Genomic DNA, 27,546 nt, shown 5'->3' on the forward strand with positions numbered 1-27,546 from the left:
TGACATGAGCTTCTAACTTCCTTTTTATTCTCGTCTGTTACGATTCTCTTGTATAGTATTTGTGTGTCATGGGCTGAGAACATCACAGTCAACAAGTACAATGAGGAGGTTTGTGTTTGTTAACTGCCTGTGTTAACTCTGCGTGTGAGTGCGTGAATTTTGCAGTTTGGTGTATTCCAAACTGTCAGTGATGGAACGTGCCCCTAACTCTTCTTTACTCTGCTCACCACCAAGACTCTGCTCCTGCTCCTGCCTGATGTACAGGCTGCTCACCCCTCCAAGTCCAGCTCAGATTCTGTCTCTGCAGAGTCTCTGGGACTAACTTAATCTGAGTAAGCTCCCCTTTACCCCTGAATGTCTAATACAATTTTTTGAAAAATCCTACATGTTTTTAATTCACTAAATTCACAGAAAAATAGCATAGATAGTGTTCATGTAAAACAGACTTGGGTTCAAATCCCAGCTTCTTCCAAGTCACCTCTGTAACCCTGGGCAAGTTTATAATCGCTCAGAGCTTTACTTTCTTCTTTATATGAAGAAGAAAATGATTTTACTTCCATTGGAGATTTGCTATGAGAATCCCATGAAATAATTCACATGAGGTACTTACCATGGTACCTGGCTGTCAAAAGCTGAGTGTTTGTTCACCCCAAATTAATATGTGACTCGCCCCCCGCCCCCAACAAGGTGGTGGTATTAGGAGGTGAGGCCTTTGATGAGATCCTGATGACAGAGCCCCTAGAATGGCATCAGCCCTCTTAGGGAAGAAACCCAACAAAGTCCCCCCGACCCAGTCCCTTCTGTCACTCCAGACTCAGTGAGGAGTCAGGAGTTAGCCCCAAAGAGAGCTGTCACCAGAACCCAGCCACACTGGCACCATGATATCAGACTTTCAGCCTCCAGAGCTATGAGGAATATATGCTTCTCATTTATCAACTAACCAGACTAATGGACTAAGACACCGATACAGAGTAAGTACTCAACAGATTAACATAGTTATCATCTATAACCATCCTGTTTATAGAAACTGAATTTATATGGAAGCTATGATTTCCTGACTCTCCAAATACTGCAAACCTTTAGTGGTGGGAATCATGTAGGTCTATATTTGAATTTTCTGCAGTGTCGAGTTGCTCCTGGTAGGCTTTGGTGCTACAGGAAACCATGAGAGTATGGGAGACCATGTCCATGGAACTGCCATCCGGTCAGGTTGGGGTGAGGGGCATCTTTGCACACATAGGGGAGCTGCAGACAATACCTCCTTTGGTGCTTGTTAATTACAGGGTTCTCCACTGACAGAATTCAGGAAACTAGCTGGGATTTTATTCTCATATTCTATTCCTTGAGATCTCCTTGTCAAGACAAAAAATAAAATAAAATAAAATAAATCAAAGAACAACAATGGTCCGAAAAAGTAATGTGTTTTTCAGCTTCTAGAATTATCCTGTCAACTTCTTGTGCATATTGGCTTTCAGAATTTCTTTAGAGATAGAAATATGTAAAAGTTAGTGAAAGTCTCTTTGACCACCACTTCATGTCCCCTTCCTGCAGTTTGTCCCCAGAGGTGATCACTGTCGTGACATTTGTATACATTTTTTCAGCCAATTAAAAAATTATTTTACATGCACAGTACATGGATATCTGTGTGTTTAAAAAATTTTACATATTGAAAATGCAGTTGAGTACATGCATTTTTCTGTATCTTGTCACTGCTGGTTTTTTACCTATTGCTTATACTTTTAACAATTCAAGAGGGGCAGGGTCTAGCCAGGCTGTGGTTTTAGGATGAGGGAGGTGGGAGGTGGATATTAGGGAGGATCTATTCCTGAGAATATAGGTCTACAAGGCAGCAGCCAAGAAGTTTTTCCAGGATTGGAACTGGAGTTTTAGTGCGACAAATCCCACATTATTGCTTTTGAACTCTAACATTATGTGAAAGGCTTTGCTTGGTTTCATCAGTATTCTGTTTAAATAATTTGCTTTATAACCATTTGTTCTATTTTTCCTGTAAGCATATCTTCTTGCTTTTAATTTTGCTTTATAAACAAAACTAGGAATTCTAAGTGTACAGGATACTGCTTCCAGGGTTCAATTAAATTCAGCAAACTTGGACTGAGGGATTTCTGTGTTCCAGCTAGACATCCTCAAGCATCCTTTCAGGTTTTATGTCTTGGCTCTCAAATTTGATTCAGTGTCATTCCCAGGCCTGGGAACTATTGTTCTCTCCTTTCTGAGTGTGATTCCTCCCCAGAAGGCTCCCTGGTAGACTCACACATCCAATTCCATCTACAGAGTCAGTAACATCTGCAGAAATGGACCCGTTAGAGCATCCTTCTCTTTAAGTAGAGCCATCCCAAAACCTTGGGGAGATTAGAAAACTGACAGTAGAATTATATTGGCCTATATTTCAAAAGGCAAGCAATTTTACTTTTTATGACCCTCACATGGAATGTACTTGTGTTGCTAAAAATTCTCCACAAGAACACGGCAGGATGGAGAAAATCAGTACAAAGGTCTTGACGTTTGTCAATCTGTGTTTGTGGCCTGGACATCATTTCTCTAGTGGAGACCTTTTAGAGACCACATTCTCTCACTCTAGAGAATTTCAGCTATTTATTTTATTTTTCACGGAGACAATTTTGAAGAGAATGAGTTGCCCGGTCACAGTAAGCCTAGCGCATGATAGAGGTGACCTGGCCTCTACAACGCGAAGGTATTTCTGGAGATCCTATACTGTGCTCTGTTCAATCACACAGTTGTGTCTGGCTCTTTGCAAACCCATGGACTGTAGCCCACCAGGCTTCTCTGTCTATGGGATTTTTCAGGAAGGAATACAGGATCAGGTTGCCATTTCCTATACCAGGGGACCTTCCTGACCTGGCCCACTTCCTATAATGATTCTATGTGTCTCAAAGCATCTGCCTCCTCTGAAAAGGCATAGAGATGCTCAGACATCTTCCTCTGACTTTGAAACCTTTAGAATTTTGTATATCCTTTCCACCTACTGTCTAGCATTTATTCTCAGAACTTTCCAGGATGGATTATGCTAAAGCCTCATTTGCATAAAATGTGGACTGGATGACATAGGTCTTTGCTATTGTATCTTTCTGAATCAAAGGGGAAGTGTCTGGTCAAATCCATTATATTCATAAACCTCATATTACCAAATGACAACCTACTGAGCATTTCTGGGTCAATTCTAATTTAGCTATTAATCAAAAGAACGGTCTATTTTCCTTAATAACAGGTCATTTTTTCATATTTCAATCCTTGCCATGGCATTTTTAGGCTGTGTTGAAACTGATGAGTACATAGTCAGTATATATCAGCCCTAAATCTTGTTGTATCCATAGATGGACTGGAGAAATCAGGGATTGGAGGAAGTCTGTGTGATTCTGTAAATAATATTTTGAGACTCAAAGATTGTTTAATGCATCATTTGAGCTAGCTTTTGGGATTAGTTTCCCCACTGATCCTATGCCATTGAAATGTACACTTTGAAACCATCTTTGACTGCTCTGTTCCAGTAAACTATGAGGTCTAAGTTTCAGAGCTCTAGATAAATATGCCACAAAGTAGATAAGAATCCATGGAAAGGCAGCAACAGTATTGCCACAGGGACAATGAGAGGGCAAGCAGATACTTATCTGGCTCAATATGTATTGTATTTTTCTATGGAATCATTTAAAAAGATTTATGGTTTATTTGGGCCAACTGAATAGACTCAGAGAGACTTAGGGGAGAGCTGGTCCATAAGGATTCTGTTAGCACAAGGCTCTTCCCAACCATATTCAAGCTGTTTATGGATGCAGATAACTAAGAGATAATGAGAGCTTTTAACATTTGTTACTGTTTGTGGTCACATTGAATGGGACTGTTTGGGACAGTGGCTTTTCTGTGGCCCTTTCAAGGGGCTCCATGAGGTCACAACTATTTCTATAATAACACTGAAAGAGGTTTTGCTTTTTTTTAATGTTGTTTACAAAATTTGCAATCATGGGGTGAATCTGTTGGTGCCTTAGGATGAATCAAAGCTGGCACCGGAACCTCCCAAGGGTCAAACTGCTCTCTGTGGCCAGTGGGTTCATGTGAAACGACACATGGAATCCCTGCCTGATTCAATCAACAAAGTCCTTGATGAAGCAGTGTTTGTATGTTGATGATGTTTTTAAGTCTTTACCTTTAAATGTACATCTTTTGAATATTCTGGGTAACAAAATGGAAAGTGTATATAAAGCACTTCTACCGCTTCTCACAGTGCAGGGGTTGTCTTGAGGAAAACTGCTTATTCAATTGTTTGAATCAGGGGCTGAGCTCACTGCAGAGATTTTCTTTTAAAACTATTTTAACTTGTGAGAACAATTCCATTTCTCTTATTATTTTTAGAAAGTGTAGCAATTTCTTGTAAAATTGTTAACATGTAACAAGTGTATCTGTTATATTTCAATGAGTTAATGCATAGCCATTTAATTTTTTTCAGTTTTAATTTCTATATGGTAGATAACCACATCAAAGAGGCTTTTGAGGCTCCCATCCTTCTAAGAATGTCAAAATGTTCTAAAATAAAAAAGTTGGAGCACTGTGGCTCTAGGGTAATTTTTCTGAAATAAACTTAACTTTGCCTGTATGGACTTCCTCTGTGGCTCAGTGTAAAGAATCTGCCTGCAATGAAGCAGACTCGGGTTTGATCCCTGGGTTGGGAAAATCCCCTGGAGGAGGAAATAGCAACCCACTCCAGTATTCTTGCCTGGACAATTGCATAGACAGAGGAGCCTGGTGGACTATTGTCCATGTGGTGGCAAAGAGTTGGACATGACTGAGCACACACGCATGCAATTATTTGCTTGTATAGGCTCTAAAAACTTCAACATCATTACATTTTTGTAATTCTAATATTCTCTGATTTTGATTTTAAGACTCTGAGCTTTTTACACAATATTGGATAGAGGAAAACATGGAGGTCCGGCCTGATAAGAGGTCTTTTAGTAGTTTAGTATTTTCATCAGACAGACTTCAATAGGAACCAGCATCTGTTCCTTCATTTTCCCCCACAGACTTTACTTAGAGTATGTACACTGCACAAAACCCAATGTGGTCAATGTGGAGAATGTACAGTGAGTCACACTTAGAGATGATGGATTGGAATCTCCCAGAAAGCAGGAATCTTGTCTTCTCTACACTGGGGGCAGTGTGGAAGAGGTAAAATTTGGTAGAAACCCACATCATTCATAGCTGTGTCTCATTGGGCAGGTTCCTTAGCTTCATTGAAATTTTTTCTTTATTTGCTAATATGAGAGAAAAGAAAAATGATACCTTTGGCTCAGTTGGTAAAGAATCTGCCTGTAATGCAGGAGACCCAAGTTCAATCCCTGGGTCAAGAAGATCCCTTGGAGAAGGAAATGGCACTCCACTATGCTTACCTGGGAAATCCCATGGACAGAGGAGCCTAGTGGGGTACAGTCCATGGGCCCATAGAGTCAAATGTGACTGAATGACTGAGAACACATATGTGTGTATAACTGAAATCCCATGGACAGAAGAGCCTGGTGGGCTATACTCCATGGGGTTGAAAGAGTCGGACATGGTTAAGCGACTAAACCACCACCAACAACCTTTTGGGTTATTTTAATAATTAGAAGCTGTATGATACAAATTGCTGTGGCAGTAGCCTTGAATTTTATTTCCAAGCTACATAAAGGGCTTTACTTTATAGCTTTTTGCCAACCCAGGAGCATAAAAACAAATCCATTTTCAAACAGGAAATTCTATACATATGTGTAAAAATAATCTTTTTTAAAGTTTAATTTATTAAAGCAGAATTCATTTTTTACTTTTCTGATTTTTCCCTTCTAGCTTTATTGAGGTATAATTGAGAAATATAATTGAATATACCTAAAGTGTACAATGTTGTGATTTGGAGATGTGATTTATATAAATGTTATGAAATATTTACCACAGTCAAGCTAATTAACAGATTCATCACCTCACAGAGTTAACCTTTGTGTATGTATATGTTGAGAATGTGTAAGATCTACTTTGTTAGCACATTTCAAGTGTACAATACACTGTTGTTAAATATAATCTGATCCTCAGAACTTATCCAGCTCCTCCCATCCAAAGACTAACCAGGCCCGACCCTGCTTAGTTTCCAAGATCAGACGCGATCCGGTGTGTTCACGATGGTATGGCTGTAGACAGAAATTATCCATCTTCTAACCAAAAGTTTGTTTCCTTTGACCCACTCCACAGCCCCTGGCAACCACCATCCTCCCCTCAAGCAATATTTATTTTAAATAGCCAGAGAATAATCAGTCTAGCAGAATTAACTTTTTATAAGAGAACCAGTTTCCATGAATAATGAATTTCAATATCTTTAGGATATATTACATTAAGTTGTGTTAATCATTGTAAAAGAAAGAATATTTCATGGTGCTTGTTAAGGATGGTGAATGAGACTTTATCCAGGACCATCGAGACAGGTGTAGGGATCACTGTGATGGGATTTGACAGGGAGTCAGGGAGAAAGATGGGGCTCCATGCAGCAGTGCAGGTGGGGATTTATAGCCAAGGAGCAGAGGAGGGGTCATGGGGCAGACAAGGGCTAAGAGCAAACATCAGGGGGAAGGGGAGTTCCACGTAAAGTGGCCTGACCAGATTCTGGCTAAAGACAGGTGACAAGACCTCACCTTGAGGATGGTGGAAGCTGAGGACCCAGGTTAGCTATTAAGTGTGATCAGGTTAACTCCAAGAATAAGGACTTTTCAAGATTCTTGCTAAAAGTTAATTTTATAAGGAAGTGCACCGATAGGCTTAGGAGAATTCAGGAGACTAACTAAAGTTTGGTCAAGCAAAGTAGTTGTGTCACCACAATCAGAATTATGTTTTAGTGCAGTCATTTAGTTTATTTTTACTTATTTTTGTGACTATCCTTATGATAAAATACCACATGATAGGGTACAATAAAACTGATAGAAATTTCATAAAAATGCTAAAAGTGAATGCATGTCAAGTTGAGCAAAGCAAAAGCTTTTAATGTCGCTGCCCTGAGATGTAAATGTACATCGTTTTAAAATTACCGGGCAACTCTATTTAATGTTAAATCATGAAAAGTGCTGTCTTAGTTCATTGGAAAAAAAAGCATTTTTAAGAAACAGTACTTATAATTAAGGTTATTTTATTGCTGTTTTAAATTTATTTGCTTCATATAAATCCATTCTATAAATGAGAACTTGATAAAATGTAAAAATTATTGTTTCTCTTGGTCCGAGTGCTCTTTAGAAATCCTTACAGAAAAGTGGGTGTGCCTTTGATAGAGGCTATTTTCATGCAGCCCTGCTTGTGCAGATTACAGAATGTGAATTTTCTTTTCTTTAAAAATAGATTGTCACTTCCCTGTGACTCTTTCCAGAGTCTTTCTGTGGCAGGATGATGTTTGATTTCTGGTATTTATTCAGAGTTACATGAATTCAAAATATTACATCTGTCGAGACTTCCCTAGAGGCCCAGAGATTAAGACTCAGTGCTTCCACTGCAGGGGGCGCGGGTTCCGTCCCTGGTCTGGGAACTAAGATCCCACGTGCAATGTGGCATGGTCAAAACAAAAACAAACAAACAAAATTATTCTATCTATAGAAACAGATCCAAATATATTGTAGCATTAAAAATAGCTTTACTTATATATAAAAAATTAAAAAAAAAGGCTTCCCTGGTGGCTCAGAGGTTAAAGCGTCTGCCTACAATGTGGGAGACCCGGGTTCAACCCCTGGGTTGGGAAGATCCCCTGGAGAAGGAAATGGCAACCCATTCCAGTATTCTTACCTGGAGAATCCCATGGACAGAGGAGCCTGGTGGGCTACAGTCCATGGGATCACAAAGGGTCGGACACGACTGAGCGTTCTATATATAAAAAATACTATTATGTCTTTACTTATGGTTCAGCAGTGGGACGTAAACTGGAGAGTCTGTCTTGAACTGGTACTCAATGATTGTTATTGTTTAATGTGGAGCTCTGGATTATAGGTGGTGTAAAGCCTGTTTACAGAGGCCAAGGCACAGGGGAACTCAGGCCCATAGTTAGATATATGTACTGTAAATGATTTTTACTTTCCTCACTGTTCGTAAGCTGCTCTGGGGGCATTTGCATGCATACTCATTTAACAGGCTACCTGTTGCCATGGTAACACAGAACAAAAATGAAACCTATTCTTTTCTGAGGTGAGAGTTCCTCTGCAAGACAGATGCAAGCTGGTGAGAACCTCTGCTTTTGCTTTTGCTTTGTCGAGTTCCTAAGGCATCAGGCCAGGTCTGTGATCACAGGTACTGTGGGGGCCGTGGGGTTTGTCTGAAGTTGCCCTTCTCTATGATCTGGTAGAAATCCACACATCCATTAGACCACAGGATCCAAATATGTCTCCACTGATGACATGGCAACCATGTATTGATCGACATCAAGACAAACCCAAGTACAAGGATTTCCCAATGTGAATTATTAGCTGATGAATGAATAAGCCCATCTGTTTGTGTTTCTTTCTTGGGTGGGGATGATAATGTTAGTGATTCTCATACATTTTCTAAAAACAAATGAGATGTCAAATGAGATCACTGAAATTCAAAGGAATTTTCCAGAAAACTGTGAATTACTGTCCTGTTGTTACCTCTATCATATCTTCTTGTCAAGTGTTTATCAAATGTCTCTTACAAGCAGGATGTCATGCGGACTCCCTGTGGGATGTGAGAGTTCTGGTCCAATAGTGACATTGAACCCACATAGAGACGCCAACCAGGAGTGGATGATGAGCACAAGCAGCTCTGTTCTTCACTCCCTGCCCATCTTTCCCCACTTGTTAATACTGGATGCTGTTTTTCAAAGACCCATGTCTTACTCTGCCAGCATGATTTTATTACTTGACTCTTCCTGAAGAAGAGTGTTTTGGAAGAGCTTTGTAAATAGCCAGATTCAAAGGGGATATCAACCATCATGAAAATTCTCTTAACAATAAAATTTTATCAAGTGCCTGCTCTGTGCCAAGCGTTGGATGAGTTACTGTGCTAACACTTTACATATTTTATTGCACAATTTAAACTTTCTCTCTAAAAATGCAAAAATGCAGTTTTTAATTTTTATTTATTTATAATTTTTAGCATTAAATTTTAAGTATACTTGATTTATAATGATTCAGGTGTATGACCAAGTGATTCAGCTTTATATATATGTTTTTTATATATATATATATATATATATATATATGTTCTTTTTCGGGCTTCCCTGGTAGCTCAGTGGTAAAACATCTGCCTGCAATGCAGGAGACACAGGAAATGGGAGTTTGATCCCTGGGTCTGGAAAATCCCCTGGAGGAGAGCATGGCTACCCACTTCTGTATTTTTGCCTGGAGAATCCGGTGGACAGAGGAGCCTGAGGTGATACAGTCCATGGGTCGCAGAGAGTCAGACATGACTGACGCGACTGAGCATTTACACACATGTTCTTTTTCATATTACTTTCCATTATAAGTTATTAAAAAATTTTGACTATTGTTCCCTGTGTTCTCTTGTTGTTTATCTATTTTATACCTTGTAATGTGTATATTTTAATCCCCAATTTCCAATTTATCTCTCTCTCCCCAAAAGGTGGCATTTTTAAAACAAATAATTTGAAAAGAGATGATGAGAAGCTTGAGGTATTGACTTAACAGACCAGAAGCACACACACACACATGTGCCCACTCAAACCTTCAAATAAGTGAGGAAAGACAGGTAGAAAAATAGGGTGATAACATTACCTAAAAGAATTGAATGAAAGAAGTTTTTGGATCGGAGAGTTTCTCATCTCTGTTCGAAAGTATCTCTTCATTTTAGTCTCTCCAGCTTCTGAGCACATCTGGCCTTGGTTCCCTTCGGTTCCTGTTCTTCTGATGTCTCCTGATGTCTTCTGATGTCTCCCTGGCTTCTCCTCTTCCAGCCTTGTGGGAGAAGGTGGTGGTGGAGCCTGCAGATACATCCATTTCTCAGCTTTCCCTGTAGGCACCAGGTCATTGGTCCGCTCTGGCTCCGAGTCCTTGGCTTCATGCTCCATTTACCTGCAGGAAATGGACTCAGACTGCTGCTCCAGGTGTGGTCAGGCACCTGGTCAGTCCAGACCCATCCACGGAGAGAGAAAGGCAAACACTGCAGATGAACGTCTAGAAACTTTGATATCCGTTTGGTAGAGTGGTTTTGTCTGTTGAATCTAACAAGATATTTGGTTGGTATTTTGTATCTTTTAAAATTTCATTTCTCTTGTAATAAATTATTTTGTTTTATTGTATTATCTTTTTTTTTTTAAAAAGTTTTATTAGAAGGGCAGTGAATACATTCCTAAGAACATTTATCTTAATAGGGTCTTTATGAAGCTCTTGTTCCCTGAGTTCTTGAGATGATTAGATGAATCTAATGGAAGCACTTCTAACTATGAGTGATGATGTTCATTTATTTATTTATTGAAGTATAGTTAATTGACAATGTTGTGTTAATTTCAGGTGTAGAGCAAAGTGATTCAGTTATACATATATAGATATAAATTCTTTTTTAGATTCTTTTCCTATTATAGGTCATTACAAGACATTGAATATAATTCTCTGTACTGAACAGTAGGACCTTGTTGGTTATGTTTTATGTATAGTAGTGTGTATATGCAAATCTCAAGCTCTTAATTTATCCCTCCACCTTTACCTTTCAGTAACCATAAGTTTTTTTTTTTCTATGTTTGTGAGTCTGTTTCTCTTTTGTAAATAAGTTCATTTATATAATTTTTTTTCATTCCATGTATCAGTGGCATCAGATGGTATTTGTCTTTCTCTGTCTTATTTCAGTTAATATGATAATATCTATTTTATTGTCTTTTAATAAAGCAACAGTCCACATGGAATGTGAAGCCTGGGAAGGGAAAAGACAAAAATACCAGGTTTTTCACTGTAGATCATTTGAGAAGTGACCATCTAACATACCCTCAAGTTCTCTAAAATGTCTTTTGATTTCCTACCTTCATGCCTTTGCCTGTTTTTTAGCTAATACTATCTAGCTCTTAAATCCCAACTGTAATATCCTTTTCTACATGAATTGTGCCTTTGCTTTTCATTGTGTTTCTGCAGAAACCTTGTGACCAGTCGTTATTGCAAGTAGGATCATTTAACCTTCTGTACAAACGCACTTGTCTTTCTATAACACCAGCTTTGAAGGCTGTCCCTAGGAGATACACTCAGGGTAGATAAGAGATGCACTTTGAAGGGGTGGACACCTGCTTTAGAATCCTGAGTTTCATCACATATGAGCTGAGGGACCCTGAGTCATCAGCTAGCCTGTCTGCACAGCAGTGTCCTCATTTATAAAATGGGGTTCTTGGTAGCACCTAAGTCTTAAGGTTGCTATGAAGATTGAATAATCTATATAAAGATTTCAGTGTACAATTCCTGGCACATACAAAACACACGATCAATGAATGCTATTATGTTTTTCATTATTAATATTAACATGTTTGGAATATTTTAATTGCCTTTGTTCACACAGTAAAATTAGTCATTTAACTGTTTTACTTTGAGGAAATAGAGATAAGAAACTCCCACAATTCTATGGACAGACCCACGTTTTGAAGACACAGCTAGGATGGGTGGGATGCAGAAGACTGGGAAATGACTGGATTTCTGCAGATTTCTTCTGGGTCTTAGAGAGCTAGTCAGGGCAGCTAAGACTTCCTTGTTTGGACTCTGCACACATAGCTTGAGTCACTCATAGATACTTTTTCTTACAGACAAAACTTATACCACCAAAAGGAAAATGGGATTAGAAAAAGAAACTTCAGAAAGGCCAGATATCTAAAAATACCCCCACCAATAAAATATTTGGCTGGAACACCTGGATTTTCTGAGTATAATTTTAATTAGGTAAACATTGAAAATATATATTTTTCTAAAAGAGGAAAGAGTAATTTTATGGAAAATAATGATTGTCATGAATCTTCAGATGTCTTCAGAAGATCGATTTTGCAAAAGACTTTCCTTGTTTTAAGAAGTGAGAAGGTATGAATTTGAACAAGCTGCTGCAATGGTGATCAACATGTAACTGCTTAACTAACAAAATTTCCTCCCAAACTGGCTTTTTTGTAGGATTATTATCTAAAAACATAGACAGGAAGTTGGTAACTGTGGTGCTTGATCATGTGATTGTTGTTCAGTTGCTCCATCATGTCCGACTCTTTGTGATCCCATGGACTGCAGTAGGCCAGACTTCCCTGTCTCTCACCATCTCTTGGAGCTTGCTAAAACTCATGTCCATCACATCAGTGATGCCATCCAATCATCTCGTCCTCTGTCGTCCCCTTCTCCTCCTGCCCACAATCCCTCCCAGCATCAGGGTCTTTTCAAATGAGTCAGTTCTTCGAGTCAGGTGGCCAAAGTATTGGAGCTTCAGCTTCAGCATCAGTCCTTCCAATGAATATTCAGTACTGATCTCCTTTATGATAGACTGTTTTGATCTCCTTGCAATGCAAAGGACTCTCAAGAGTCTTCTCCAACACCGCAGTTCAAAAGCATCAGTTCATCGGTGCTCAACCGTCTTTATGGTCCAACTCTCACATCCATACATGACTACTGGAAAAACCATAGGTTTGACAATACAGACCTTTGTTGGCAAAGTAATGTTTCTGCTTTTTAATGTGCTATCTAGGTTTGTTATAGCTTTTCTTCCAAGGAGTAAGTGCCTTTTAATTTCATGGCTGCATTCACTGTCCACAGTGATTTTGAAGTCCAAGAAAATAGTCTCTCACTGTTTCCATTGTTTCCCCATCTATTTGCCATGAAGTGATGGGACCAGATGCCATGATCTTAGTTTTTGAATGTTGAGTTTTCAGCCAGTTTTTTCCTCTTTCACCTTCATCAAGAGGCACTTTAGTTCCTCTTTGCTTTCTCCCTTAAGTGTAGTATCATCTGCATCTGAGGTTATTGATCTTTCTTCCCGCAATTTTGATCATGTGATAGTTAAATGAAATGATTGTTTTACTGTGTGCTCTAGACAAGTGAATATATTAAAACCATATTATGGATACATAGATGTCTAGAATATGCTTTGTTAGGTCTTAAAAAATAGGTGAACTCTACTCAAAGTAAGCAGAAATATATTCAAGATATAACTCAATTAAATGCCATGCAAAATTACACTTAATTTAAAGGAGTGGATAATGATTTTGTGGTCAGATTATTTTGGATATATTGAATGTCAATTTGAAAGAGAGCCCATAAACACAATTCTGGGAAGACCTAGGGAGTGATATTTAAGAGCTGCTTAGGCCCTTAGGAGACAAGGCAAGTAAACAAAGACATAGTTTACTATAGGGGAGGCTAAGAAAAACAAAGTAAAGCAATTATTTGAAGCCTTACAGTGTGATTCTCTGTATGTGTACACACACACACACACACACACACACACACATACCCCATTTGAAAAGTGGTGATATACTCACCAAGTACATACATTATCTGAATAAAAGTAGCGATAAACATTTTTTGAAGAGAAGATAGGCTGAAATCACACACCTACTTTCAATAACAGGGTCTATGAGACTTGAAGGGCACAACAGTCTGACAGGGAAGTGGTGAAATCATCATAGGCTGTTGAATGATTCAAATTGGATCAGACAAAATGCTTTAAAAATATACCGTTGAGGGGAAAAACATACACCATTGGAAACAATCTCACGTTGGGAAGGCAGTAAAAAGATGGACCTAGAGCTCATCACACAGAGTGAACTAAGTCAGAAAGAGAAAAATAAATATATATTAAGGCATATATATGGAATCTAGAAAAACAGTACTGGTGAACCTATTTGCAAGGCAAGAATAGAGATGCAGATGTAGAGAATGGACTTGTGGACACGGCAAGGGAAGGAGAGAGTGGGATGACTTGAGAGACTAGCTTTGAGACATATATTAGGTTGGTACCAAAGTAATTGCAATTTTGGCCTGCAAATTTGAAATCATTATAAATAGGCTCAAACACATCTTCATTTATCAAATAGGAACCATTACACTCAATACATTTTTGCCAACTGGAAATAAGTTTGCTTATTCCTATAGTGTAAAAATTCATGCTTCCAGATTCCACGGAGTCTTGGAAAGCATTTTCTGTTTCCTGCTAGTCGTGGAAGCACTTTCCTTGCCAAAAGTTGTTGAGATGCTTGAAGAATTGGTAGTCAGTTGGTGAGAGGTCAGGTGACTATGGCAGATGAGCAAAACTTCGTAACCCAATTCACTGAACTTTTAAAACATTGGTTGTGCAACATACAGGTTGGTGGTGTTGTGGAGAAGAAACAGGCACTTTCTGTTGACCAATGCTGGCTGCAGAATTGCAGCTTTCAGTGCCTCATCAAGATGCTGAGCATACTTCTCAGATGTAATTATTTCACCAAGATTCAGAAAGCTGTGTTGGGTCAGACCGGCAGCAGACCACCAAAGAGTGACCATGACTTTTTTTAGTACAAGTTTGGCTTTGGGAAGTGCTTTGGAGCTTCTTGTCAGTCCAACCACTAAGCTGGTCATCCACTGGTTGTTTTATGGAATCCACTTTTTGTCTCATGTCACACTTCAATCAAGAAATCATTCATTGTTGTTGCATAGAATAAAAGAAGAGACACTTCAAAACAATTGTTTTGATTTGCAATCAACTCATGAAGCACCCGCTTATGAAGCTTTTTCACCTTTCCAATTTGCTTCAAATGTCCAATGACTATAGAATGGTCTCTGTTGAGTTCTTCGGTAACTCCTTCTGTAGTTGTAAGAGGATCAGCTTCGATGATTGCTTTCAACTGGTCCTTGTCAACTTCCGATAACCGGTCATTTCACTCTCATCTTAAAGGCTCTTGTCTCCTTTGCAGAACTTCTTGACCTACTTCTTGACTCACTGCACTGTAGAGTTGTTAGCAGTTCCTGGGCCAAATGCACTGTTGATGTTACAAGTTGTCTCTGTTGCTTTATGACCCATTTTGAACTTGAAGAAAAAAGTCACTCGAATTTGCTTTGTGTCTAACATCATTTCTGTAGTTTAAAATAAGTATAAAATAAACAGCAAGTAATAAGTCATTAACAAAATAAATAAAGCAAGAAATGTGCATTAAAATGATGTATAAACATAACCACATTTATTTCAGAATGTATTCCAACATCAAATGGCAAAGTTCAACAATGTAAAACTGCAATTACTTCTGCACCAAACTAATACATCATGATGTGTAAAATAGATAGCTCGTGGGAAGCTGCTGTCTAGCACAAGGTGCTCAGCTCAGTGCTCTGTGATCCTAGAGGGGCAGGATGGCAGGTGGAAGGGAAATCCAAGAGGGAGGGGATATGTGTATACCTATAGTTGATTCACTTTGTTGGGCAGCAGAAACTAACACAACTTTGTAAAGCTCCAATAATATACTTCAATAATGATTTTAAAAGGATGCTCTAAGTTGCTTTGTTTCACCTCTAACCCTTAATGCTTTCTTGTAGTCTAAAAACAGAAAGATAATATTTATAGAGTACCGGAGGTTAGGACTTAGATGCTAAATTGCTTGTTATCAAACAATATTATATGTGATACCCCTAGCTTTGTTATAGTGACAACAGAAATGCTGCTATTTGTTTTGGTCCTTTCCTGCTACTAGAAATCAACAATGAAGAAAGAGCTTAGGGTTCAGAGCACCATTTAAGAACTGGTTGGTAGATGTGTCCTTACAAGTAAAGCTCCAAACACACTTATCCAATACAACACACCTTAATGTTGTAGCCAAAGTGAAATAAGATTAAGCTTTCCCCCATATATAATGTCATTATAATTGGATAAAAGCATACAATGATGATGGGAATAGGGTATAGAGACTCTTTGAGGATTATTAGCTACTGTATATATAAAAAAAAAGGGACACTGAATGAGAATCAGCTCCCTGAAGAGTTATTTTTTACATTCTCCCTGACCCCTTGATGGTAACTTGAATGACTGGCAAGCACATACCACCTCTTCATATCATTTGATTTCCCTTATATTCAAATTTGTCAAGATAATACATAAAAGGAATCAAATTGAGGAGAAAGGAGTCAATTATAATACATACAAGGAATCAATTGAGGAGAAAGGAGTCAATTCATTTTTCATTTTTCTAGTAGTTTCCAACTTATGCTTTTTTCATTTAACCACAGTGATGTGGTTGGGGCTCTCTTGCTCACCTTTGGGAAACATTCAACCAGCCCTGGGATCTTATGTGCCCTGGAGACAGCCAGTGTGACATTTTAGGCCCTGGTTAGGCCCATGATCCCATGGATCAGCTTGCCTGAAGCTAGTTCTGCCAAGGCCCCCTGATCTGTAGACTGTTTCTCGACCAGCACCGACCATACCCTCTGAACTGTCCAAGACGCTGGTGACTCATGGAGCACCTCATCCCATGTGACTGCTTTTATATAAATTTCAAAGAAAATTGGCTTATGCTAACTTCTCTTATAACCACTGCTTCCCAAAGTATGCTTTTTGATGCAAAGTCCGCTTACCTGCAGAAAGCAGAGAGGAGGGTCATTTGTCTGGTCGTGGGTTTGCTGTGTTAGCGAGGCAAAACTAAACTGATTCATTTCCCTGTGGAAGTAGTGCTGGTTTGGGCGAGGTGCTGGCCCTGGGTGACATTTGCCTCAGTGTCTGGCCCACTACTGGGTGGTAGAAGATGTTACATAAACATTTGTTGGATGAATAAATGCAGGATTTTTGCAACGTAGGCTCAATTTTGGTACTACTCTTTCTGCATTTCTATCTTAGCAATTGACAACCCAGAGTGACCAGCCCTATAGGGTCTGCAAAAAAAAAAAAAAAAAAAAAAAACAGGAGGAAGAGAAGAGATGGGAGTTTAGTAAATAAAAGAGCAAAAGACTTAAAATGACAAAAAAATAGAAATGACAGCTTGGGGACTTCCCTAGTGGTCCAGTAGTTAAGACTCTGTGCTTCAATGCAGGAGACAGAGGTTCAATCCCTGGTCGGGGAATTAAGATCCCGCGTGCTGGGTGGTACTCCCAAATAATTAAAAAATAAAGACAATCTGTGTCAAGCCATCTTTTGAATCTTGAGCATACGTACAATCTTCAACTAGACAAACTATTCAATGTGGTGTATTAGGGAGAAATGTGGCAGTTCGAAGATAAACACAACTGCGTCTGAATCTTAACTTTGCTACTTACTAAAATTCTATGCAGGGTACAATATTTAACCTCTCTGAAGCTCAGTTTTCCTTTACTGAAATGGAGAAACTACCTTTTGTTTCGGAAGCTTGTTTTGTGGTCAGTCCTTTCATACAGTGTGTGCATGTGTGTCTCAGCAATAGTAATGACAATTTTCACTTTTTGAGTATCTTCTAGATGCCTGGGTCAGGCTGGAGTGTATCCAGACACTTTTGTGTCCTTAACCCACCAAAAGTACAAGGCTAATAGTATGATTCCTGATATACAGATAATTAAATTGAGACTCAGTATTGTAAAGGGAGCTATACAAGTTTGCGGAACTGCAAAGAAGAAACTTGAGTTTAAATTTATCTAACTACTTAGCCTAGGCTTTAATTTACCATGATTAATAAACATTATTTTTTCCCTTGCCAAAAAGATATGGAAGTAACCCAATTCTCCCTTTCCTAGTTAATGTCTGCCCTCTGTAGGGTGGTAGCCCTACTCCCACAATAAACCCCAATAAACCAAAGTGTTCTGCTCATTCATTTAGAATCTAACTTTGCGCTCCCATTATCATTGGGCTATCATTGTCAGATATCACATCTTTTCCATAGGTTTGTTCTCAATAACTTGGAGTTTTATACTGTAATACTGAAATCCAGAGAGTTAGGGAATGCAGTAAACTTTTGGAGCCACTGAGATAGCCCAGATTTTCTGGACGTATCCAAGTACAGTGATTCGTATCTTCTGTTCCAAGTAGCATCAGAGATTCTTCTGGCCACACATCGACATATGATGTCAGTGGGAACTCTGAATGTGAAGGGTGGAGATGCTTAGTTTGGATGATCTGCCTATGGAGCTGTTATTGGAGTTGGGCCAGAAGGATATGAAATTTGGACTTATTCTGACAGTTAATTAAACGAACCTGGCCCCAATTAAATTCTGGCAAGTCAGCCACTTGGAAAGTACTTGTTCTTTAGAAATCTAACTTTCCCAAGTTTTGTTTTTACTCAGTATCTTGGATTTTTTTTTTGTCTTCCCTTTCAGATTTATAACCGCCTGGATACCAATTGCTGTGGGTTCCGACCTCGGAAGGAAGATGCCTGTGTACAGAGTGGACAGAGTTCAAAATGCGACAACCAGGATGCCGTGGTTCTAGCCCACATTGTTCAGCGAAAGCAGGACCCAAGACACTTGGTTTTTATAGATAACAAGGGTTTCTTTGACAGAAGTGAAGATAACTTGAACTTCAAACTCTTAGAAGGCATCAGAGAGTAAGTTTCCTGATGTAGTAACATCCGCAGGATTTTGCATTTCTATTGAATACTTAGTAAGGTTTGAGAAGATTCATATCCTATGTCTGATCAATTTAACCTTTAAAGAGAATCTGGGAATGGAGGCCCAGAGAAGGGAACCAAACCCAAGGGAAGTATAAAAAGGGTGCAGCCAGGTTTCACTGTAACTAACCTGTGCAACCTACAGAGGTCCCGCTGCCTTTCCCAGGCATCATGTTGCTTGGCCCTCAGTGTGAAAATCCAGGTGGGATGAGGTTGGAAGCATGCAGGCGTCTCTGGAATAGGAACTAGCCTGGTGGAGGTGAGCAGGTCACAGGGGTTCCGTTACAGGGTGCAGGATGGGGGAACCAACAGACATTCAAATACTGACAAGGCAGGATGTCCCAGGGCAGAATAAACTCAGTGACTTTGATAAACACATGGGAAGTTAGAGGCAACCTGCCGAGTAGAACACAGTAGCCAAGAATAATGGCTGTTCAATTCAGGTAAGAGGGTTTCTGAGTATTTGGAAATCCTTCTGTAGACATAGATTATGGGCACAAGTATCTTGAGCTTACACTCAAGAAGTATTTGGAAATAAAGGAAACTAAGATGCTCCATAGTGGCAGGGACCTCACTGTAGAGTCTGAGATATTCATCCCCAAACATTGGAACTGAAGCTACATTTCAGACTCCCCTTCATAAGCACCCATTCATTGTCTTTCTTTCTTTTTTCTTAATTGATTAGTTAATTTTTGGTTGCACTGGGTCTCCATTGCTGCACATGGGTTTTCTCTAGTTACGGTGAATGAGGGTTATTTGTTGTGGAGCACAGGCTCAGTAGTTGTGGCTCGCAGGGTATAGAGTGTAGAATCAGTAGTTGTGGTCTGTGGACTTAGTTGCCCATGGCATGTGGGATCTTCCGGGATCAGTGATCAAACCTGCATCCCTGAATTGGCAGGTGGATTCCTATACACTGCACCACCAGGGAAGTTCCCTTCATTGTCTTTCAGCCTTGGTCAGAAATCAGGGTCACTAAGAAACGGGTGTGTGTCCAAGACTTGAAAATAGGAGGGTGCTCTAGTGAAACAGTCCACCAGCCTTGTGAAGTCGAGTGATTGCTGGGGACACATGAGCAAGTCTAAAATTGAGAGTAGAACCCAGGTCCTCCAACCCCAAGTCCAGCCATTTTTCTGCAGTAACTCATGGCATTTCTGCTGTTACTATTTTTCTTGTTAACAAAACTCTGAAGCATATTTCAATAATTCTTCCTAGCATCATGAATTAGGTAATGGGGAATTTTATGTATTTCCAATGCTAGAGTTAATGAGTTTCAGGACATCCATTTTCATGAGTTCTTGCCATGACTTTCTCTGTTAATACCCATTTCTTACATCTCTGTGGATGGAAAGTAAAATATAAGTGTCTGCTAAGTGTCTGAGCTGAGAAAATTTTATGTGTAGGAAAATTTACATACCAGTGGCATCACTTACTAAGTCGATATTATGGAGTCTTCTTAAATCCCTGGATTTCCTCTTAGAATTAATAGTGCCTGGAGAATCTATCTCTCTCATACATTCATAAAAATATGAATAACATTTTACTTATGCTTTCAAAGGAGATTTAACCCTAAATGCATTATAAAGAGTAATGGGTTTAAAGTTAAATCTTCTTTGAATATGCAATTTCCACGTTCAAAAGCAAAAATGAAGATTTCACTAACCCAGATTTATGCATAGAATATTTCCATTAAGCAGCATAGCGCAGAGTCAGGTAATTTTCTTGATTTTTCTTTATGCAAAGGATTAGACACTAAAGAGATCCATGAATATAGAGGTTTCATCTTGTACATTCTGCCAGAGCTAAGTTAGTTCAAGGGCCAGAGAATTAATAAATCATGGATTATTAATACTTCCTATAGCAAAAATGCTTAATTAATACTATGGTTACTAAACTCTAAAGGACATGTCTTTGGGGTGCTCAGAGCATCTGATTAACATTATTTAATTCCACACTTACTCAGACTTGTTAAGCACATCCAGCTCTTTGGCCTTTGGTCTCTCGGCAACATCAGAAATGCTGGAACATATGGACTGCTGTATTCATGCCCCTTCAGTGCCATCCCCAGCTTGATCCATTGACATTTGGAAAAGATGCTTAGAGGACTGAAGCTCTTGCAAACTGTACTCTTGGAACAAATATATATTCTGTTTTAGTGTTTAAGGAACTACTAAATTTACTCTTAAATCCCAGTATTTGTACTGCACTTTTATCAGCATTTTAATGAAAGCTGGGAGAGAGGCCAAATTGGAGATTCAGTAAAATGTTGCTTTTAATTTTGAACCAGAAATTTTACTAAATCCTTTAGATAATGTATGTGCTGTATCCCTTCCTTTATTCTTTCTAAATGAGGAGCAGAAATCATAATGCCCTTCTTTAGGTAATTCAGCAAGGATCCCTCTAAATTGACCTCAGGTTTTCCGGAGAGGTGCTTCCTTGTAGAGTACCCTGGCCCTCAAACTTGAGTTTTGCTAAATTTATTTGAAAACAAATTAATATTCTGGTTTAATATAATGTTTCCAGATTCTTAGAATTTTTGAAATATTATCTGAACAAAAGGCATTTAAGTCTTTAATTGGGCATTTTGGTGTGACTTATTTCTTTACACTACATGTATTTTGTATAATTTCTCATTAAGTTCATTCATGCAACTCTGCTTCAGGAAGAGTAATTTACTGACATTGTCAGCATTTTTTTTTACTTCTCATATTTTCTTGCATATAATCTCATGTTGACCCTTAAGAGGACAGGATTCTACTCAACAGTTTAAGGTGGTTTCTTATGGGTGCAATGGAGTTTAAATTTGAGGAAAGTACTTTTCCAGATTATCAGAATTCTTGCTAATTCTGTCCCTGTCTCTGCCTACATATAATGATCTTAAGTAAGACATTGGTATGTCAAGTTCTCAGTGGTATAGAAAACTCAGTTCCTTTGAAATCTGTTCTTCTATTACATAATTATTGAGAAGTGTAAGCTAGACACTGACAGAAATGTTTTGATCCTCAAAGTATTATCTGATAGTATGATTTATACCAGATTAGTGACTGGCCAAACCACTGGGCAGGGCATAGTATTTCCAAGTAATTACGAAGAATGAAATATCATTTTCTCTTTTCAGGTTTCCCGAATCTGCAGTTTCTGTTTTGAAGAGCCAGCACTTACGGCAGAAACTCCTTCAGTCTCTGTTTCTTGATAAAGTCTACTGGGAAAGTCAGGGGGGTAGACAGGGCATCGAAAAGCTGATCGATGTGGTAGAGCAGAGAGCCAAAATCCTGCTCACCTACATCAATGCACATGGGGCCAAAGTGTTACCTATGAACGAATAACCAGAGGTCTTCTGGCTAGCGGTTCAGTCCTTTCAGAGATGAGGCAGTGGAGATGAATACACAAAGTAAATGAATTTAATCTAGTAAATATGATGAGCCTGAGCACAAGAGCAGTCTTTAAAAGCTTTTGCAAATATACAGCTAAAATGTATCTGTTTACATTTTCCTTTAACATCATGACCTGGAGTCTCAACATCTGAGAACAGAATGGTTGCAATGTTTATCCCAGTTAGTTGTGTTAAAGCATCTGTCACATCGGTTAATAGGATAGTATGAACGAGAAGTGGTGATTCCTTTAATAAATCCGATTTGATGCCATTTGCTGGTTTGACCAAATACTAATGGGAACAGTTCTGGACATCTTTCTGTTGACTGTTAGAACAGACAGCAGTTTTAACACTACCCAGAGGCAACTCTACACTGGAAAATGGAGGTGTATAACCTTCAGAAACTTCAGACTCTATAGTAATTCTAAGGAGAAATGTTGGTTTATTTGTAAAACCCCCAGTGTATATTCTATTATATCTAAAAATGATCAGCCAGCTCTGTGATCCTCAACACAAGAATCTCATCTCCCATTCCCTTTTGGAAATGTATTAACATTTTGTCATCAGCATAGAAACCTACATCTGAAAGTTTATACATTAGGTAGCTTTACTCTCTGTTTTGGTTCAACTTATATCTGGTGGCTTAAAAATTCAATTTTTAGGTATAAAGTTGCATGTGTGAAACTACGCTTATTGAGTGTCTTTTGGTTGGGTAGATGCTCTTTTTACATTTTTTGTCATTTTTACTAAGGATAAGCTATAATTTCTGCTTATTTCATAAATAATAGTGGATATATTCAATCTTGTTCTTTGTAATTATATTTAAATGGAATTAATTGATATTGTCCAGATTTGACAATAGGGCCAGATATTGAGTGTGTTTGAATATATTGTTTGACTTATTCTAATATGAAAAATAGGAGCAAAATAAGTTAAAACCCAACTCTGATCAGTTCTCCTCAAGTGAAATCACATGACTAGAAACAAGAAATTGGAGGATATTTAGCCTCAAACAATTCTCTCTGAACTCTGTTGTTTAGTCAATAAATCGTGTTCGACTCTGCGACCCCATAGACTGTAGCCCTCCAGGTTCCTCTGTGCATGGAATTTTCCAGGCAATAATAGTGGAGTGGGTTGCCATTTCCTTCTCCAAAGGATCTTCCTGACCCAGGGATCGAGCCCATGTCTCCTGCTTGGCAGGTGGATTCTTTACCACTGCACTGCATGTCCTTGGAGGCATCTACATCATGGTGTTTGATAGATGTTCACATAGAGCATCTATGATTTCTCAGTTCTGCATGTTATTCCTAAAGTGCATCCCATTTTCTGTGTTCTAATAAGGGTCGCTCAGAATCACTGAAGATTAGAACTACTGAAGACAGTATGATAAAGGCTAACCTGTCTATAGATTTTAATTTATACAAACGTTTGAGGCAAAGTGACATAACATGTAGATTATAAGAAAACGTAGACAGAGGAAAAGGGCATCATTTGATCCTCTAATTATAACTTTTCTAGGCTTACATTCAAGTCCTACTTTTTAGCACCCTCACTTCTCAGCTGACCCTTAGAAAGCTGGCCTTCAGACCATACTGTCTTCAGCGTTCCCTCTGTAGCCCTGAGTGCGCCTCCCCCACCCTCTGCCCCATACTTTCTAAGTACATGTGGACTCTGCTGAGTCTCCACTCTACCTGCTGTATTTGGCCTTTTTAAGATCACTTTATGTCTCAATAATCAGCATATTAATGACACATTGGCCTAACAGAAGTCTGGAGATGCAAACTCTACATTAAAATAATTCTTTATCAAGTTGCCTTATGCCTTGTCTTATCTAGGTGGCATATTTGCATTTTAATATGCCTTTCATGGAATATACCATCTTGTCCAACTTTGTGATACTGGTGCTGGAAGGTTCCTCAGAAGTGGCTTTGATTTTGCATCCTAACCTATGCCTCTTCTGGGCAACTTGGTCCTCCAGCTGGTGGGTCTCATTGTTTGTCTCCAGTTTTTCTGAAATGCAAAGTATCAAATGACAGGTCCAGGAACACATGTTTAATTTAGTCACCTTTGCTTTTTAACAATATATGTTGTTTTAGAATCAGTGAATAATTCATGTTATATTATTTTTGAATAATGGATGACTTCAGGACAGGCTTTTCATTCTAATAAGTAATACTCTTCTCTTACTGAAACAATGAGATACTCTGTGCCTTTCAAATGCGCTCATTATGCTGCAGTTTGGTTCACATTGCACATTATGGGGTTTATTTATAATCTGATAAATTTAAAATAGAGCAGTTTACATAGGCAGACATACAAAAGCTTATTCTAGTGTGATTATTTCTAAACTGATATTATGAAAATAAATACATGTCTTAAAAATGTGTCATAAAAATGTTAAAAATTAAAGATGTGTACTTTAAATTTTGTCAGTGTTTGTTGTTGTTGTTGTTTTTATCTTGTTTTATAGGTGAACTGCTTTTCAGAAGTGAACTCTGAGGGAACGTTTGCTACCTTTATCCGTGATAAAAGAAACAATTGAATAGTCGAGAATTATACTAGACTGTGTTTGTGTATGCATATATTTGATATCACTAATAATGATATTATGCCCTCCCTTGGTGTACATTTAGCATTCTTTTAGGTGGTATGCAAATTACTTAACAGATATCATAAATTATAAGAAGATACTAATTTGGGGTTTTCTTTGCTTGATGTGAATCTTACCATTATATTTAAGGCTTCCTTGGTAGCATTCATATTTATTAAATTTATTAGGCACCTGGGGAACTTATTAAAATATAAAATGTCTTAGACTTGTGCTCAAAATATTTATAATCTCTAAACTTCTGTAATAGCCTGCTTATACCACTGTGCTTTTAGATATATGGTAAATTATATCCAGTGACTGAAATAAAATAACCTAAATGTAGATTCATCTATACATTGTCTTATGAAATTCTAATATTTATCCCAGTACAGATTAAATAAGGCACATTTAGAGCACTAGTCTGAAAATATGATATGGAAATGGTATTAATACATAAGTCAAATAAAGATGATGAAGGCATTTCTCTAAAGAATAAATAATGTTATCAAGAATCAGGAACTTTCATGAATGAAAGATGATTTGACTTGTCAGAAAAGGTATTGGACACTTGGAAACAGCTTCAAGTGTTCTTTCAGTGCAATGCTGGACTTGATTTTGTATTGAATGGACTGTTTAACATTGCTCTAAAGCAGAGGTTAACTTGTAGATTTTTACCCCAGGAAGATACAAATAATTTCTGTCTGGTGGATAAAGCAATCCTACCTTAATGGCTTTACAAATTTTTACCCTGTTGGACATTAGCCAGTTTTTTGGTGTTTTTTTTTTTTTAATTTGTCCAACAATCTTATCCTAACATTTGCCTGTAAATATTTAGCTTTTGAAACACTCTTGAAATCATAGTGTCATCTTACTAGTTTCCTTGTTATTAATTATTTTAATAAAATCTTTGAATATGTTCATTTTATATTTGCATAAGGGTTGCGGGTTTACCTTTTTGAAGATTTTGGTTTAATAAACTTTCGACTGTAGAGTCTTACAATTGTATTTACTTGAGTGTCATGATTTTAAATTTTGAAATTTTAACAACTTTCAAAACAGAGTCACATAATTTAAAAAACTGAATGCTACCATTTGATCAACAGCTTAAGTTTATTTTCATTTCATCCTTTAATTGATTAAGAATTGTTAGTTGATTATCTACTTGAAAGGTCCGACTCAGATGGGTTACAGGCAGACTTTGTTCTGCAGTCTAAAAAAGCACATTGTACATGAAAGAAGTCACAGAAATCGTTTCTTATACTAGCATTGCGTATAGTTAAAATAGTTCAACATTTTGTTTTTTCTTCTTAGAAAGGTATCTTTTTACCCTCATGTCTCAAAAGTGCATTTTATTTGTTGATAAAAACATACACAATTTTGCATGTATTAAGAAATCTCTATGCATCTTCTTAAAAAGTAATGTGTGTTTCTTAGTAGTGCTTGTCAAGATTTTTAAAGCTTTTGAGACAAAGAGATTATAAAAACCCTTCCTTGTCAGGGGCCTTTTTGTCATGCTGCAGAATAGCTAGCTGAGCTATATTTCAAAAGGCAAACTGGGCTGCAGGGAATGTGGCCAGTCACTAAATGAGACTGAAACAGCTGTGATTTTGCAAGACGTGCCAACATTTTCTTTAGCTCCAGGACACCAGACATTATCTGGCTCATAAAGTACTCTATGTTATTGGCTCAACTTCTGTTTAGGAGAACAAGAGATCTTGTTCTATATCCTCATTTCAGGCCCTCAGGAGTACTAAAATTTGAAGTCAATGTTATTTTTTGACTGTATAATACTTTAAAAAACAAACTGCAGTTCACAAATCCTCTCTAACTTGGTGAGAATACTTACAGTTAAACTTGCAAAGTTTAGGTCTTTCATAAGAGAATTTTGAAAAATATATAGCATCTCCTAGGAGGGAGTGTCTTCTTCTCTCTCAATCAGGTAACAAGTGACAGTTAAAATATAGGACTTTTCTGAGAGTTTCACTGACAATTATGGCAGTACTATTTGTGTCATTTCCATCTTACTGTATTGTTAGTTGCAAGCAGAGAGAATATGTTTAAAAAGGAGTGACATGGTGCCATCCAAAGTAGGAAGTTCCTAATTAAGGACTTAGATTCCTAATTAAACCTTGATGTTGGCCCCAGATTATTTTCCAGATGCTAGGAGTAACAGGTCTCCAAGTTGTGACAACCAAGAATATCCCAAGATGTTGCAAACTGTCCCCTGAAAGGCAAAGCTATCACCTTAAGGTTTAGAACTACTGCTTTAGTCCATTGATAAAAAGCACCCCCCTGCCCTTCCATAGAAGGTAAACCTTTAATTTTCTTTTGTCTTCTCACATTCATAAAGATTGTCCAATTCCTCATATTAGAATGGGTCGCCCTGTTTTGTGGCATCAATCAGAGTCCCAGGAGGTTTGATGGTTTGGGGGAAGGGGTCTAGAAATAAGCCACTTGAAAATCATGAGGATGAGACATCTTGGGCTCATCAAGACAAATTTCAGGTGAAAAATATATCTGGGAGCATATCATTAGAGTGAAGAACTGACTCCATGCTGTATCTGTTTCTCTTACTTTAGCCTTTGCTTCCCATTTCTTTTGTTCATTACAAGGATACTGTTTATACATCATGGCCTGCCTCAGGGAACCCTGACCCCTCTGCCTGAATGTTAAACCAAAATGCTTTGTTCAGAACCCTGTCCACCTGTGGATGGCTACAGGAAGGAAGAAATTAACATACCCGTTCCCCGAGGCTGGCCATTCCAGGAGATATTTGCAAGATTAATGAACTTTTTACTTTTCCTCCTCACCTACCCCCATCTTTGTTTTATAAAGAGCCTGGAATCCAGACCCCAATAAGATGGTTGTTTTGAGACATTAGCCTGCCATCTTCTCAGTCTACTGACTTTGTATTCCTTGCCCCAACACCTTGTCTTTTGGATTTATTGGCCTGTTGTACAGTGAGCAGAGTGACCTTGGACTTGGTAGCAATATAATAAATTAAACATCAGGGAAAACATTTTGGATTAAGTGGTGGTAAAAGTG

At 38.2% G+C, this 27,546-nt stretch overlaps 1 protein-coding gene across 2 annotated transcripts in view; it reads left to right on the top strand.

The window, feature by feature from the left end:
* Positions 1-25,511, top strand: part of GASK1B (golgi associated kinase 1B) — a 67,046-nt gene extending 41,535 nt beyond the window's left edge. For both annotated transcript variants that reach the window (XM_070474935.1, XM_070474934.1), the window contains exons 4-5: positions 18,252-18,478; positions 21,657-25,511. In XM_070474935.1, coding sequence (XP_070331036.1) covers positions 18,252-18,478; positions 21,657-21,864 — 435 coding nt within the window. In that variant the 3' untranslated portion in view covers positions 21,865-25,511. The remainder of the gene's footprint in view (positions 1-18,251; positions 18,479-21,656) is intronic.
* The last annotated feature ends 2,035 nt before the right edge of the window (positions 25,512-27,546 follow it).

The sequence above is a fragment of the Odocoileus virginianus genome, chromosome 12, assembly GCF_023699985.2.
Source record: "Odocoileus virginianus isolate 20LAN1187 ecotype Illinois chromosome 12, Ovbor_1.2, whole genome shotgun sequence".
Lineage (NCBI taxonomy): Eukaryota > Metazoa > Chordata > Mammalia > Artiodactyla > Cervidae > Odocoileus > Odocoileus virginianus.